Source organism: Polypterus senegalus, chromosome 3 (genome assembly GCF_016835505.1).
Source record: "Polypterus senegalus isolate Bchr_013 chromosome 3, ASM1683550v1, whole genome shotgun sequence".
In the NCBI taxonomy this organism is placed as follows: Eukaryota; Metazoa; Chordata; class Cladistia; order Polypteriformes; family Polypteridae; genus Polypterus; species Polypterus senegalus.
The window spans coordinates 275,503,176-275,519,733 of record NC_053156.1 but is presented as its reverse complement, the minus strand read 5'-3'; the positions used below and the strand labels follow the sequence as shown (position 1 = coordinate 275,519,733).

The following is a 16,558-nucleotide window of genomic DNA, read 5'->3' as shown; positions in this document are numbered from 1 at the left end:
CCTTTTTATTTCCAAATGTACAATGCAGAATCCGGACTATTCTTCTAAATCCTAACATTGCCATCCTGTCTGCAAGCCCTTTGTTTTTCGAAAATCCTGCCTGTTCTATTAAATCACAACATTCTCATCCTGTCTGCACCCCTTTGTATTTTTTTTAAATTGTGCATACATTGCCTGTGTTAGTTTATTACGTACAGCCTTGTTGTTTTACTGTACACAAATACTAATTCTGTTTTGTGGCACTGAAGTTTCCCTGTCACCTTCATGCCATGTCAGTGCTTACATTCTCTAACCTTTGTCTCTTGCATTTTGAATCAGATTCGGCATGCTGCCCTTGCTGTTTGTGTCTTTAATGTACTGTAGGTGTTATAAAGTCCGCTGCTCTATTTTCAGTAATGAAGAATACTGCTCATTTTGAAAGGCGCTATAATAAATACAGATTAACATTTACTTACTAGCTGAAAATCAAAGTTCTAATGAACATTTTCTCAGATTTCTTCACTGTGAAGGGAAAGCCATTTGGGAGTCACTGCTGTCATTAAAAGCCAGGCTTAAAGTTTACAGTTTTAATGCCATATCCACCAGCAAGACGCAATATGTTCATGTTTTTTAGTCTGCTGAGTCTAAAAATACCTGACATCTTGTAGTAAATGATAGCTATGGCTGACGTTACTCGCAGTTCTCTGTGCTGACCTGAGTCGTCATCTGTTCTACAACCTGCAGTACAATTCTGCATGCCATCTGATCCACAACAAAGTGACCCGTGGCCAACTCAGTCAACAGTAAATACGACTTACAATAAGAAATTATGACTTGTTTTTAAGAAAATGATATGCTATCCCAAAGCAGTGTGCAGGCTTGGTGATACTGTTTTCATTTTTCTACTTGTGGAGTATTGGTAGTTTAAGTTACTTACTAGGTGTCACAAAGAGCGAGTCGGAAATAAGGACTGAGCCTTCAACCCTGTTCTTTGAGCTCTAAAGTTTTAGGCAGCAGGACAATCTACAAACAAATCTTTATTTTATAGTTTATTGCCGTTCTTTGATAAACTGTGCATTTTTCTTTATGGATGGTCTCATTTGTAATCCTAGAGCACAGTTCCGTTAAGTGATTTGCTCTGGGTCACATGCTCAGTCGTAACCTCTAATGCTCTGTTTTCATTTCTATAGTATCTTTCTGCAGTAACACTTTTCTGAAGAGCTTTAAAGTACAGGTACAGTGCAGTTGTTTCAGTATTTTTCCATTGGATGATACGGCAGGTAGGCAAGTCACTTGCTCAAAGTTGCAGGGCTGGTGAGTGAAGAGGACTAAACCAGCAGTTTTGTGATTTGATCTGCAGAGATGTAGCAAAAGCATCCATCCATCCATCCATTTTCTAACCACTGAATCCGAATACAGGGTCACGGGGTCTGCTGGAGCCAATCCCAGCCAACACAGGGCACAAGGCAGGAACCAATCCCGAGCAGGGTGCCAACCCACTGCAGGACACACACAAACACACCCACACATCAAGCACACACTAGGGCCAATTTAGAATCGCCAATCCACCTAATCTGCTTGTCTTTGGATTGTGGGAGGAAACCGGAGCGCCCGGAGGAAACCCACGCAGACACGGGGAGAACATGCAAACTCCACGCAGGGAGGACCCGGGAAGCGAACCCAGATCTCCTAACTGCGAGGCAGCAGCGCTACCACTGCACCACCGTGCCGCCCGTAGCAAAAACAATATGATTCTATTGGCATATTTCAATTTTCAGTTCTATGTATCTACCTATATTAACATGATTTGTTTTGTTCAATGGTTCTTAACTTTGTGCGAATGTCAACTCTTTTGTATACATACTCAGAGATTGATGAAGAGGAGACACTGTTTATATCAGGGAATGCATTTCTTTATCAATTGCTGTGACGTGAGGCATTGCAGATCTGCAACAGACCGAGGAAGCAGATATGTTTTCAGAATGACACCGTATCTCTTATCTGTGCTTTTGTCTGAATCCAACCCCCACATTAAAAGTATCCTTTAGCAAACAGAGCAATTGTTTACTTCTTTCCATATTTGCAGCCCTGGCATGTTAAATAAATTAGCGTGGGAAGACTGTTTAAAAGGCGGTGTATGAAATAACAATCCTTTAACTAAAATGAACTATCAAAAAAAAATCACAAAATAGCAATCCTCTCAACAAAATTCAGCCAGGAGGACTAAATGCAAAAAGGTTGTGTTTTTCTGTACTTTAGGTGTGGCGTAAGAAACAAATCAATTTTCTAGCGTGGGGAGCCGAGATGTGGGAGGGATACATCAGTGCAGTGCAGTCCATCTGCTTGGAGATAATAGTACTTCAGAGGGCTAATGAAGCAGGACCTCATCTGGGGGATGGAGTAATGGGAAATAAAGTGAGCCTGGGACTGAACTGGCAGCCTCCTGACCTCGGGACGCATGAGCCTGCTGTTCTGTTCATCAGCCACACCTAGAGACTCCTGCGAAACTTCTAGAAGCCAGCTCCGCAGACAATGCTAATAACTGAACAATGCTAAATAACTATTTTAACAAATTCATTTTATAGTTACAGGACTTGATTTGTGTGTTATAGCATCTAAACAGTGAAGAAAAGTTAGTAGATTATGTATATGCATGTGAACATCTAGAAATGTAACACTGTGTTTTTAAATTTCTGTAATTTGTGATGTATTCTGTAATAATATTTATATTTAATATGTAGAGTATGTATATATTATGCAGTATTTTAGTATTAGATTAGATACACTTTTTTAATCCCCAAGCAGAAATTCAGATGTGTGCCACAGCATAAACAAAGAATACACAGATACCAACTCAAAGTCTAAAATAAGACAATAGAATAAAAACATTTAATGCAATAAATATTATGCTAAAATAACTGTAGTAACTTGAGTCTGTGCTATCATCCTGGCTTGAGCGAAGGAGAAGACATTGGGAGGAAATGTTGAAGGGCCTAAGGGCAGTAGGTAGAAAAGATCCTTACACATTTGATTGCACCATGGGGGAATGTGCCTGTGGCGAAAAGTACTCCAAGAAAGCGCCCTCTGGAGGGGATGGGCGGGATTGTTCACAATATCATGCAATTTTGCCACCATCCTCTTTTCCACAATAGCCTGCCCAGAGTATATGTGTGCATATATATATATACTGTATATAAAATAGAAACAACATAAAATGTACAGTATATATGTTATATATATATATATATATATTGTGGTCCCCAGCCGGGACGCCCAGGAGGACCGGAGGAGGGCTTGTGTCTCCTCCAGACCACGAGGGGGCGTCCGTCCTGGTTATGTTGGGGGCCTCGGGTACAGGGCTTGGAAGCCCAGCCCTGTAGGGACCCGTGGCCACCGCCAGGCGGCGCCCCAATGCCTGCATATACCTGGAGCCCAGCACTTCCGCCACACCAGGAAGTGCTGGGGGGAAGACGACAGGGGACACCGGACGGCTTCGGTGCGCAGCGGCACTTCCGCCACACTGGGGTGTGGCTATGACTGATTGCTGGGAAGCAGCCAGAGCCCATCCAGGTTCCCATATAAGGGGCCGTCTCCCTCCAGTCAGCAGTGGATGTCGGGTGGAAGAGGACAGAGCTGGAGAGAGGACGGGAGGCGGCCAGGAGAGAGGCACAGAGACTGTGAGGCCTGGACATTTGGGGGAACGGTGCTGGAGGCACTGGGGGTGCACGTGAGCACAAATTGTAAATAATTCTTGTAAATAAACGGTGTGGGGTGGAACTATGTTGTCCGTCTGCCTGTGTCCGGGTCCCAGTTCACAATATATATATATATATATACATACACACACACAAACATTGGCACAATCAGTATGTTTGCAGAAGCATAATGTATACTGTATAGTTAACCAATCTGTTCTATGAATGTCTATAGGTGTTCATTATTCACATGAAGTATGTGCAGTATATGTCTTCACACAATATGTATTTGTACTACAACTACCCTTAAGCTGTATATAATATCTATTCCTCCATTTTATTATTTATTTATTTTTTACTTGTTTCGTATTCATGAGGAATTGGGGCCCTTTCCTTTAGACAGATTAAACTGCATCCAGAACAACCAGATATAGGTTTTTCTTCACGTTCAATTAGATGATGAATTATTTACTTTATATATGAATGCTCCCTTCCCTTTGTTTTTTTCCCAGTGTTTCAGCCCACTTAGTTTTACACTGAAAATGTGGCTGCTGTAATAAAAGTGTAGGTGAGGTGAGGTCCCTGTCAAGCATTTTTTGTGCAGTTTTGTGTATATGCTCATTAAATGATACTAAGTGCAGTTTTAATTAATGTTTCTATTTAGCAGAAGTATATCGATAACCCCTGGTCGGCCTGCTGTGATTTCTAAGTAGCCTTTGGCTAAGTGCCTGCACAGGGATGCAGGCTGCTAATGGAAACAAATGCTGCTTTGTTATGGACAAAAAGGTGAGGTGAGCCCAGTGCAGGAGTGCTGCTGTCTGCCTTGGTATCAGTGAGTTGGATCGTCTAATTCTGGTAATTCACACACCACAATTTAACTTGGTTTTATATCTGACCGGTACAAGCTCATTGACCATGAATCTTTATTCCTAGCTAGTTATTATAAGAACATTAATCCTACTGAGGTAGAGGGGTAGAAGAGTTAGACGATGATTTATTACTTTCAAGTAGACATTGTAAGTTTGTTTTTGCAATAGGTAACAGTGCTGGGATAGGCTCCAGCTACCTTACATCTCTGCTCAAGATAAAGTGGTTTTAGAAGATGGATGGATGAATGAACTTCCTGTGGAACTCTTTAGCTCATCATATAAAGGAGTCGTCTACAACTGAACTGTTCAAAACGAGATTAAAGACTCATTTCTGTTCACTTGCTTTCCGTGACCTAATGCTTATGGTTTCCTCATTGTGATTATATAACATTACTTTTATTTATGTTCATATATTTTATTTCTATTTATGTTATTTGTTTGTTATCCTATTATTGTAGAGCACTTTGGCCACAGCATTCCTATGTTGTTTTAAATGTGCTATATAAATACATTGACAACTGTATACAACTGAATGCAAATGTCTAATTTGCCAGCTAGAGTGTATGGAGTTTAAAGTCAAAGAGCAGAACTCACCAAAGCAGTGCCCATAGCTGCACTAGAATCACATCCCCGACTGAATCACAGCTAGCTGCAGCAGAATCGTAGCAATGAATTTGCCGAATCGTTGGTCTGTTCCAACTGTATGACCTGCTTTTCTTTCCTCCTTCTTCTCAGTCATAGAGTTGAGAAAGGTTTCCCACTTCACAAATATCATTTTAACCTCTGCCTTTTGACATATTTTTGTAATTTGTTTACATAAATTACTATGTGCTTGCCATATACAGTATGTATCTGTTAAACATGCACCTCTGTATTTATGCAACATTTGATACATATTATTAAAGCACATTTGATTTTATGCATGCATTTCACTTTAAGTCCCTTAACTGAGCAAGTCATTAAACTTTCCTGGATTTCAGATGTACAAGCAGCATTATGGAATATAAATTGCAGATTGGATAAAGTAATCGCCGAAATAAATACATGTTCTCAATGTAATAAACGTATCCCGCCCATGCTGCGTACACAGGGCTCCCTTGTCTGATCTTCAGCCAAATAACTTGAAAGCTTCCCCACCCGATTTAGGCGGCATTCTTTGAGTGTGCTCATATCAAGGCCACGATGAAAGAGAGAAACAGATCTTCTTCGCAGTGCTTTGGTATCCTTGACCTTAATTTAAAAATGCTTAGAAGTGGCGGTAATCCATGCTGCACACCTGACGGGTTCCTGATTCAGTGGCGTGTGTATACAGGATTTGTAATCCTGGGTGAAATGCAGCATTGGAGATGGCTGTGTGTAACTTCTGCATGGTCTGCTTGATTGTCTCCTGAACAGAGCTGTTAAAAATTTTATGCAGGCGGGCTTTTGCTTTCCTTTCCGGGCTAATTAAATCTGCCCCATGAGTAACCTCACGCTACTCTTAAAATAGGCTGGCATTGTGCACACTGAGATAAGCTCCCCTTAAAACTTGTTAGAACAATTATTAAAACCCTTTAAAATTCTCAATTCGATTCTCTTTGGACGCCACAGCTTTGGTAGATACTAGAGAAGCATTGCCAATGAGGTGGGACGGTGTCTTTTTTAATCTCTGCTGAGGCAGCTGAAATGTGGTCCAAGGCTCATGTCTCCAAAAGGCGCACTCAGGCAAACCTCTGGAATAGTCGATGCACTTTATTCTGAAAGACCAGGAGCTCAGGGTGGGAGAGAGTGCTGCGCTGCACACATGAAACATGCACACGTGTATAACGGAGCACATGTGTGCTTTTTGCTGGTTTAAGGCTTATGTGAAGTGGACTGTGCTAACCTGGAAAGTTTTAGAAAAACTTCTGTATTCTGGCACTATTGATAGAGATGAAAAAAATAAATAAATAAAACTAAATCACATTGACTCATCGCAGCCTTTTAACTCTTTACATGGTGGTTGGCAGGAACAAAAAAAAAAAAAGTTAGAAAGAAAAAAAAAAAGGTACTCACCTACTAAAAGTAGAGCTAACGATACCAGAATACATGACCGCATTCCCCTGATTGCATTCATTCTCCCCTGTGCTTAAGGGCTGAAGTTTCTCTTTGTCCTCTGTGACTGTGCTGCTTGCCGGCGTCTGGAGCCAGACGTACTGGATGATGGACTCGCTGCCTGACTGCTCCCAGCGCTCTGTTACAGTTTTATACAGACTCACTCTTACTGGCCAGGCTCCACACCCACTTTGCCCCTCCTCCCCTCCTTGCCGGTTATTCCTTTGGCAGTAGGGGAAGTGGTTTAGAGTTTGCTTGTTGAATGTGGTGGGGTGGGGGGGCAGTGTGTGTGTGTGTGTGTGTGTGGTGAAGGACGCTCAATGAGGGTCTACACTGCATGGGAATCTTGTACTCAGAGTCTTGTGTGCTTTCATGTGGCTAGAAGTGGGAGTTGATTACATTTGTAAAAAAAGAAAGGAGAGCCCCCCCCCCATAAAAAAAATCATATATGTAGAACAAAAACACACAGGGCATTAGTGGCTCATCTCTGAGTTCTCTGCAGGCCTCCAATGCTTGGTTTCCATATGAACCTTTCCTTTGCTCCCTGCTTTGACATCTGGATGTATAGTAGCTGTCGGGCAGCATGATCTGAACCCCTTGATTTGACAACTTTCTGCTCATTTTCCAAACTGGGTATGTCTGCACAATATTACATTTACATCAGTGTTAAATAACTGACAACTTTACAAATCATGATCACAATCAAAGATGTGCTCATCACGCCTCCTTCATTCTTTGTACATTGATTTCATTTGCCATTACAGGTGGATATTTTGAAACTTATCAGGATGTGAAGCTTTTAGTATTTACAGAGCGGATACTGTGTCTCCAAGTGGAATTCATGAACATCCATTCAGCATCTTATAAAGAGGGCTTGTTTCGACTATAAAAGCTTGGACTATAATTGTCACGATCTGCCTTTTGTTTTTATTTTTTCCAAATGGTTTCTTAGCCTCTAAAAATACCTGAAACATCATTTTGGTGGGTTGGAGGCCAACGGCAACAACATTTATTTCTGTAGTTTGTATATACATTGTGGCCGGGTGCAGGAACGACAGGTCTGGAAACAGTAAGGAAATTTTGGGGCACCAAACAAATTGTCTATTTTATTGTTCGTGGACAACAAAAAAAAAAAACAAAACAAAAGAAATGCCACTCTTTGGTGTGTGTCCCATATGTGGGAATTCAAGAAACAAAAGTAGCAGGGTATGTGTGTTCACCCTTCGATGGATTGGTGCCTTGTCAAGGGTTTGTTCCTGCTTTGTGCCATACGCTGACTGGGATCGTCTCCAACACCCCCCCTCCCAGCACACACAGTCCTGTTCAGGACTAAGTGGGTTAGAAAATGAAGTGAACAGTAGCGGGTTGCAGTCACTTCTAGCAGAGCCAGTAATGATGCTCCTTCTGGGACGCCCAGAGTTTTATGGCAGCCGGACTGGAAGTGGTGGGGTCAAATGCCTTCACTGGACAGCTTCTTGGCACTGCGGGTAAAGAAGGAGATGACAACGTTAGTCTAGATGGGTTACTACATACCTTGACTGAGCCTGCGAGCAGAAACATGCAGACATAGAGACTCAAAGTGGCGAAAAAGGAAAAAAGTGCAAGTAAGAAGAAAAAAAAAATTAAAATTAGTGTATTATTAAATACTGTAAATAAATGAAATACCAAAAATAATAAAAAGCAATAAATCACACACACTTGCACAAGAGTTTGGTAAAACACAGAGATGATCATGTTTTTATATTGAAATTCAGACTTTTTTTTCAAGATACTATTAAATTGATATTAAAATACAGCCAAGACATTACCAGTGTTGTTAAAGGATATCCATCCATCCATCCCGCTATATCCTAACTACAGGATCACGGGAGTCTGCTGGAGCCAATCCCAGCCAACACAGGGTGCAAGGCCTGTTAAAGGATATTACTGTTTTAAAACAACTGATTTTAAATTTATTATTCTCATATGACAGCAAAGCCCTGTTTCCAGCAGCCATCTTTTTCGACGAATGAAGGTTATTCCATATGACAGATTGTCAAGAAACTGAAGGCTTCATACAAAGGTGTCTATTACTGTCTTGAGAGAAGAGGGAAACTGGACGTAATTAGGACAGAAAAAAGGGGAGATGTATAACTGCATACGAAGGTTAAGGGCATCAGAGTGTGCTGTTTAAGAACCAAATACCTTACAGGTTCTCAGTTAGCTTCTTCTTTAAATACACACCAAACACAATAGTGTCATTTGCAACAGAGAAAAAGGCGACTCCAGGATAATAGCCTAAGAGGCAGAGTTTCAAAGGAAAAATCATATCTGGAACTGGCAAATAAAAAAGAAAAAATCAAAATGGGATAAAGAGCACAGACATTGGACAGAAGGTGAATGCGAAAGGTGCTTTATGGTCATTAGTTTGATTTCTGGGTACACATTTTGGTGCTTGGCGTGACATCTGGAAAGAGGAAGGAGGAAAAGGAAACCTGGTGGTGGAATGAGGAAATACAGGAGAGTATACAGAGGAAGAGGATGGCCAATCATTAATAATCCACTGCATCCACTTAACGGTGTCATTTCCAGGCAGAGGAGTAGCTTCAGTGACAGACTTTTGTCACCGTCCTGCTCCACTGACAGACTGAGGAGATCGTTCCTCCCCCACACTATGCGACTCTTCAATTCCACCCGGGGGAGTAAATGCTAACATTAATTTTATTTTAATTTTTTTTCATTTTTATTACTATTTAATTTAATATTGTTTCTTTGTATCAGTATACTGCTGCTGGATTATGTGAATTTCCCCTTGGGATTAATAAAGTATCTATCTATCTATCTATCTATCTATCTATCTATCTATCTATCTGTCTATCTATCTAGAAGAAGTGGGATAGCCAGAGAGATGCAGAAAGTAGACAACAGTACAAGGAGATAAGGCGCAAGGTGAAGAGAGAGGTGTTAAGGCTAAAGAAAAGGCGTGTGATGAGTTGTATGACAGGTTGGACACTAAGGAGGGAGAAAATGACCAGTGGGCTACTGAGGGACCGAGATGGGAAAGATGTGCAGCAGGTTAGGGTGCTAAAGGATAAAGATGAAAACGTACTCACAAGTGAGGAGAGTGTGTTGAGCAGATGGAAAGAGTACTTTGAGAGGCTGGTGAATGAAGAGAACGACAGAGAGAAGAGGTTGGTTGATGTGGAGATAGTGAATCAGAAAGTGCAACAGATTAGCAAGAAGGAAGTAAGGACAGCTATGAAGAAGATGAAAAATGGAAAGGCTGTTGGTCCAGATGACATACCTATGGAAGCATGGAGGTGTTTAGGAGAGATGGCAGTGGAGTTTTTAATCAAATTGTTTAATGGAATCTTGGAAAGTGAGGGGATGCCTGAGGAGTGGAGAAGAAGTGTACTGGTGCCGATATTTAAGAATAAGGGGGATGTGCAGGACTGCAGTAACTACAGGGGGTTAAAATTGATGAGCCATAGCATGAAGTTATGGGAAAGAGTAGTGGAAGCAGGTTAAGAAGTGAGGTGATGATTAATGAGCAGCAGTATGGTTTCATGCCAAGAAAGAGCACCACAGATGTGATGTTTGCTCTGAGGATATTGATGGAGAAGTTTAGAGAAGGCCAGAAGGAGTTGCATTGCGTCTTTGTGGACCTGGAGAAAGCAAATGACAGGGTGCCTCAAGAGGAGCTGTGGTATTGTATGAGGAAGTCGGGAGTGGCAGAGAAGTACATATTAGTTGTACAGGATATGTATGAGGGAAGTGTGACCGTGGCGAGGTCTGCGGAATGAACAACGCATGCATTCAACGTGGAGGTGGGATTACATCAGGGATCGGCTCTGAGCCCTTTCTTATTTGCAATGGTGATAGACAGGTTGACAGATGAGATTAGACAGGAGTCCACATGGACTATGATGTTTGCTGATGACATTGTGATCTGTAGCGATAGTAGGGAGCAGGTTGAGGAGACCCTGGAGAGGTGGAGAAATGCTGTAGGGAGGAGGTTAATGAAGGTCAGTAGGAACAAGACAGAATACATGTGTGTAAATGAGAGGGAGGTCAGTGGAATGGTGAGGATGCAGGGAGTAGAGCTGGCGAAGGTGGATGAGTTTAAATACTTGGGATCAAACAGTACAGAGTAATGGGGATTGTGGACGAGAGGTGAATAAAAGAGTGCAGGCAGGGTGGAATGGGTGGAGAAGAGTGACAGGAGTAATGTGTGACAAACGGGTATCAGCAAGAGTGAAAGGGAAGGTCTACAGGACGGTAGTGAGACCAGCTATGTTATATGGGTTGGAGACGGTGGCACTGACCAGAAAGCAGGAGACAGAGCTGGAGGTGGCAGAGTTAAAGATGCTAAGATTTGCATTGGGCATAATGATGATGGATAGGATTAGAAATGAGGACATTAGAGGGTCAGCTCAAGATGGATGGTTGGGAGACAAAGTCAGAGAGGCGAGATTGCATTGCTTTGGACATGTGCAGAGGAGAGATGCTGGGTATATTGGGAGAAGGATGCTAAGGATAGAGCTGCCAGGGTAGAGGAAAAGAGGAAGGCCTAAGAGAAGGTTTATGGATGTGGTGAGAGAGAACATGCAGGTGATGGGTGTAACAGAACAAGATGGAGAGGATAGAAAGATACGGAAAAAGATGATCCGCCGTGGCAACCCTTAACAGGACCAGCCAAAAGAAGAAGAAGACATTTTGGCACAATTCTTGAAATACTGGTTTATGACTCTGTTGCTACATCCCTTAACTATGATTTTCTGAGGCTGTTTTTTGACTGTCGATTGCCCGGCTTTGACCTTGACTAGTCCATATTACCAGCTTCTGTCTTCTGATTACCTTCTCATTTTATTCATTTTTTAAAATTTCCTTCTTCATTACCCCTGGACTGTTTTTTTTTTATTGTTTCGTTCCTGTAGCTTGACATCAGAAATAAGCAACTATGAAATGGATCTTGGTAGTTATCATGTTTTCCTTCTGATACTTTATGTTGAGAAAAGTACTTCATTGAAAGTACAGTGTTTTATTTAATCATCACTTTGTCTACTATCCCCCGTGTGTTTTTATGTTACTCCTGTATGATTCAACCTATCAGTGTGGCTCATTTTTACTGTTGATCACTTGCTTATCTGCACTGTATGGTGCTTGGCATAGTAAAATGACTTTTCTGAGGAAAATGTAGTGTTTCTTTCTATAAGGACGAACAAACCCCAAAGAGCAGACTGAAAAAGCACAAAACTTGTCAGCAAATTTCTTTTTCGTATTACCTTCTACCACTGTGGGATCTTTAAGAATTCAATTCTTGAGAGAGTGAGATCATTTTACCATCCGGTAACTCCTCTTCATACCAGCACATTTGGAATTTAGTGATATCACAGGGTGTTGAAGTTTACACTAGACATTTTATGGGTTTATTTCTTTTGATTTATTGGTAATGTATTATATTCATTTGGACACTGCCTCATTTTTACTTAAAAATATTTTTATTAAATATTCTTTCTTTCTTTCTTTCTTTCTTATGTGATACTAGGCTGGTTGTTATTATCTTAAACTATCGTTATACTTTACCACCTGGAATATATGGAAGAAATTACCAATGGTGTCAATTGCTATTTTCTCTATCTCTGTTTACTTTTAATCTTATACCTTTTTCTCAGATCTGTTTTATGTGGTTCATGATGGCTTCTTCTTCTAGCTCTTTTGATTTTCACCTACTTACAGTGCTTTGTTACAGATTAAATTTTCCAAGTCATGTTGTACCCTGTTATTAGCTAAACTTAAGGATGAGTTTATGCCTCATCGGTGGTCCAGTTCATTTATGACTTACATTTTACTTACTGTAAATATATTAGTGGGACATAAGAAAGCTTTGTTCTTTTCTGTTCTTTGAAAACTAGAATCTCCATTGAAAACCCACTGAAAAACATGGAAACATTCAGTCTCCACCCAGAAGACCCCCGGGTACATGTGGTCAGCCTGAAGGAGGATTCAACCCAGTCTGGTCTATCTTAAAATGAAAAAAAAAAACCTGACGAAATGTGTTAGAATGCTCTTCTGATAGAGTGGTAAAGGTTGAATGTTTACAAACTGCTTCAGCTCCAAGCCCCGATAAGGCAGCATCTGGTGTACTGACATTGCAGGTTAATCTCACTGGCTCATCCTCTGCTATCTCTCAGCCCAAAACTCTTAATTACAAGGAGAACTAAGACCATGTCCTGCTGGGATGTGATATCAGTGTCCTCCTTAGGGGCAAATCAAGTATAATCTAATCTAGTATAAAAAAATGGTGGTGTGGCTGGGGTTCTTTTAACCTGTCTAGGATTCTTGTAATTTTCTTGTAATTAGGTAGCAGGGTGGCACAGTGGCACAGTGGGTAGCGCTGCTGCCTCGCAGTTAGGAGACCCGGGTTCGCTTCCCAGGTCCTCCCTATGTGGAGTTTGCATGTTCTTCCCGTGGGTGCCCTCCGGGTGCTCCAGTTTCCTCCCACAGTCCAAAGACGTGCAGGTTAGGTGGATTGGCAATCCTAAATTGTCCCTGGTGTGTGCTTGGTGTGTGGGTGTGTGTGCCCTGCGGTGGGCTGGCGCCCTGCCTGGGGTTTGTTTCCTGCTTTGCACCCTGTGTTGGCTGGGATTGGCTCCAGCAGATCCCCGTGACCCTGTAGTTAGGATATAGCGGGTTGGATAATGGAGGGATGAATATTAGGTAGCAGCTGGCTGGTGCAGCTTGGTATTGTCTGAGTCCATCCTCTCTCCTGATAAACATAACAGTATTGGTGCTTGGAGGAGCACATCCCATATATTGTTAAATGTTAAGAGGGCTGATGGATAATAGAAATAAGTGAGCTGAATACGGCACACAGTCAGGGACCACTCAGGAGGGCTCCGTCTTCTATTGCATGTGCAGTAGATTGGATTTTATTAACCGTGCCCCTTTTGTTGTTAAGCTGTTATGTGCCAGTTCTTTAAAGCTTAGTTCTTTTTTTAGAATGCTGCAAAATTTTCACAGACACATTTTGTTTTTCAGTTATGCCCTCTATACACCAGATGTCTTCAAGGAGGGCTTTGCTCAAGATGTACTTTATGCTTCATTTTCTGGTGATCTGTCGACCTGGCTGGGCCTTTTTAAGTGAATGACCTTGATGGAATTGGACAGCTGATCGTGATGTTCCACTAGGATGGGTTCTTCTCAAGGTTCCTGCTGGGTGTTTTATAGTAGGTACAGTCTGTAGTTTGTTTTGAGCAGATAAGGAAACTGTTATGGCACACCCAGGATTGCTGACTTAAATTTATGCTCATCCAGAGGAGAGTTGTGGAAAAGCTGGAGTCTATTCCAGCAAGCATCAGGTGTCTCAAAGTTTATTTGTGGTTTATTTACTATTTTGGTTATTTTGTATTTATTTTTATTGTTTTTGTTCTGTCCTTGTTATATTAATGTAACATTATGCTGTTTAGTAATATAGGCTTGTTAATAAATTATTGTATAGTTTTATATTATGTTAACTTTATATGCATTTGTTTTTGTTATCTGCCTGCGACGGTGCGGGTGGGCTCCTTGCTCCCTCCTGGTGAACCCAACACCGTCAGTACTGTAATCAGATGAGGAGAAAACACACTAAGCAAGAAGATGGTGCAAAGCTCAGTGCTTTAATTAAAAAAAAAAAAAATCCAAACAGTGTCCAAAAATAATCCATAAAATGAATTGTAAAGTGGGGTTTAAAATTAAAAAATAGAAAAATCTGTTGAAAATGAGGTTAAAACAAACGCAGTGCAGGAAACTCATTAAAAAATCTGCACGCCCTGGTGCCTTCCTTTAAAACTGATGCCTCACAGGCTTATCCTATCCAGACCTCACAGAATGGAGAGACATCGACCAGCAGGTGCAGACACCCATGTCATCTGGCCCATGTCCCAGCCACCAATCCCACGGCGGCCCTGCTCCACCCGAACCACCGCCGGTCCAGGCTCCTCCCGCCGCGGCGCTCTGTACTCCCACCACTGCCGTCTCATGCACTCCTCCCGGCAAGAGTACCACCAGAGCATAATGGTCGCTCCTGTTCCCAAAGACGCTCAACAGGAACAACCCACCATCCCCTCTTGAGTGATGGCCACACACTCCTCCTTGGAGCTCTACTCCCGTCCACCCTCTTCCATTCTGTTCAACAGCTTGTTTCCTCTCCCTCTCTCCTGCCTGCTTCTACCATCCTTTAACCTCCGCTCTACCCGTCTTTTTCTTTTCTTTTTCCTACTTAACGTGTGCTCCCCTTTTATGTGCCGGGAGGTTGATGGAGGTGCCATCTCCTGATTGCCATGCCAGGCTGATAATAAAGCAATCAGACTGCCTACACGTGCCAGCAAGGCAACACATGGACGGCTGACTGACTTGCACCAACCCAGAGACGGGGCATCTTCACGGCAGATCGCTTGCACCTGCTCCACTCCCCAGCATGAGTGAGTTCATTAGTTATTTATTAAAATGGCCAGTTTTTTCTGAGCGGTAGACCTGCTATTCCACACTGCCCAGTCTCCTGTTTGTAGAACCCCAGGAGATGGAACCATTTGATTAGCCAGTTAGGGGGACTGCTCTAGCAGTTGTCATTGTTGTGCATCTGGGGAGCACCTTTACGGCTTGAACAATGAGGAGGTGCTATCGACAACTGTCCTTTCTCTTCAAAATGCACCTCCATGAAGAACCCCAGAGAGGCCGTGTGACCCCCACGTGCAGAGCCCCAAGAGGTCCTAGCCCCTTCTCATTGGGAACATATGAAAAGAGACAGGCCAAAAAATGGTCTTCTCAGTTGGACCCCGACTATTAATAGTGTTTTGTTTGAAGTGATTAGTGAAGGCTTTTTCGACTAGTGGAAATTTGGACTTGTTTGTTTTTAGGTGTTGTATTTTGGGCTAACCTAATTTGCTACTGCCTTACTTTTATTATATTCTTAATTAATCTTTAAATATTTAGTATATTTATTTTGTTGGTCTGGGTTTTTTTTCCTCTTACCTTTTTGTTGTTTGGACTTTAAAAGCCTAAGTCTTGTTTTGGGTCTGTGCAGGTGGGAAAGCCTGCCTGTTGAGTCTGGGGTTAGGTTGCTTGTGGTGAGGCCTGTTTCTAGGGCTCAGACAAGAATCAAGGTTGGTCTGATCATCTTGGCAGGTTTTCGGCAGCCTCTTCACCTTTTTGACCTTGTTATGTGCCAAACAAAATGTTGAGAATCATTATGGAGGTTACTTCTGAGGGGTTGGGGTAGGGCAAACTGTAATATACACTCTGTGACTAAAAATCAATAGCCAAAGCCATTATAACGCAGGATCGTGATCAGGAACATAAATGGAAAGATTTACATGACTGTTGTGCTCAAACATGTCTTCAGAGGGTCTCCATTAAATTGTGGTAACCTACAGTAAAAAGATTAAATCATGGTGACCTTCAGATGCTTGTATTTCAGCAAGAAGGCCACAATAATGTTTGTTCACATATCCATATGTGACCATAAAGGTGGTTTGGGTGACACTGGGTCCTCAGCCCTGATGTATTGCAGCGCATGTTGGCTGAATGAATATGACAGTGAGAAGATACTGAAGATGTTTTTTTATGGAAATTTGCAGGATTTTAGCTCTGGAAGGCCTCATAGGAACAATGACAGTTAATGATTAGCAAGTTATGTGACATTTCATCACAGCAGTTTCCATCGTTTCCAGAAATGTGGTGACCTCTGATAGTTATATACAGGTTACACACAGCAGTGGCATTTAATGTCACCCATTACAGTTTTGCGAATAAAGGTGAGCTTGTGACACCTGGTTTACTATGGACTAATATCTACGGAACTTTACTGATGACTTCAGATTCCCCAGTGCGGCTGTTAACCCTTGATTCTTACATAGAGTTGGCATAGACGTCAATGCAGTTCCCAGATTACTTGATGTGCCTCTGCTCCTTGTTAGGAAC

General features: G+C 41.9%; 1 protein-coding gene across 2 annotated transcripts in view; it reads right to left on the bottom strand.

Annotated features, from left to right (window-relative positions):
• LOC120526185 (hematopoietic progenitor cell antigen CD34-like) overlaps window positions 1–6,790 on the bottom strand; it is an 81,862-nt gene extending 75,072 nt beyond the window's left edge. The window contains exon 1 of one of the 2 annotated variants that reach the window (XM_039749215.1): window positions 6,578–6,790. In XM_039749215.1, coding sequence (XP_039605149.1) covers window positions 6,578–6,638 — 61 coding nt within the window. In that variant the 5' untranslated portion in view covers window positions 6,639–6,790. The remainder of the gene's footprint in view (window positions 1–6,577) is intronic. The other variant, XM_039749214.1, reaches the window with a different exon arrangement.
• Window positions 6,791–16,558: the final 9,768 nt, after the last annotated feature.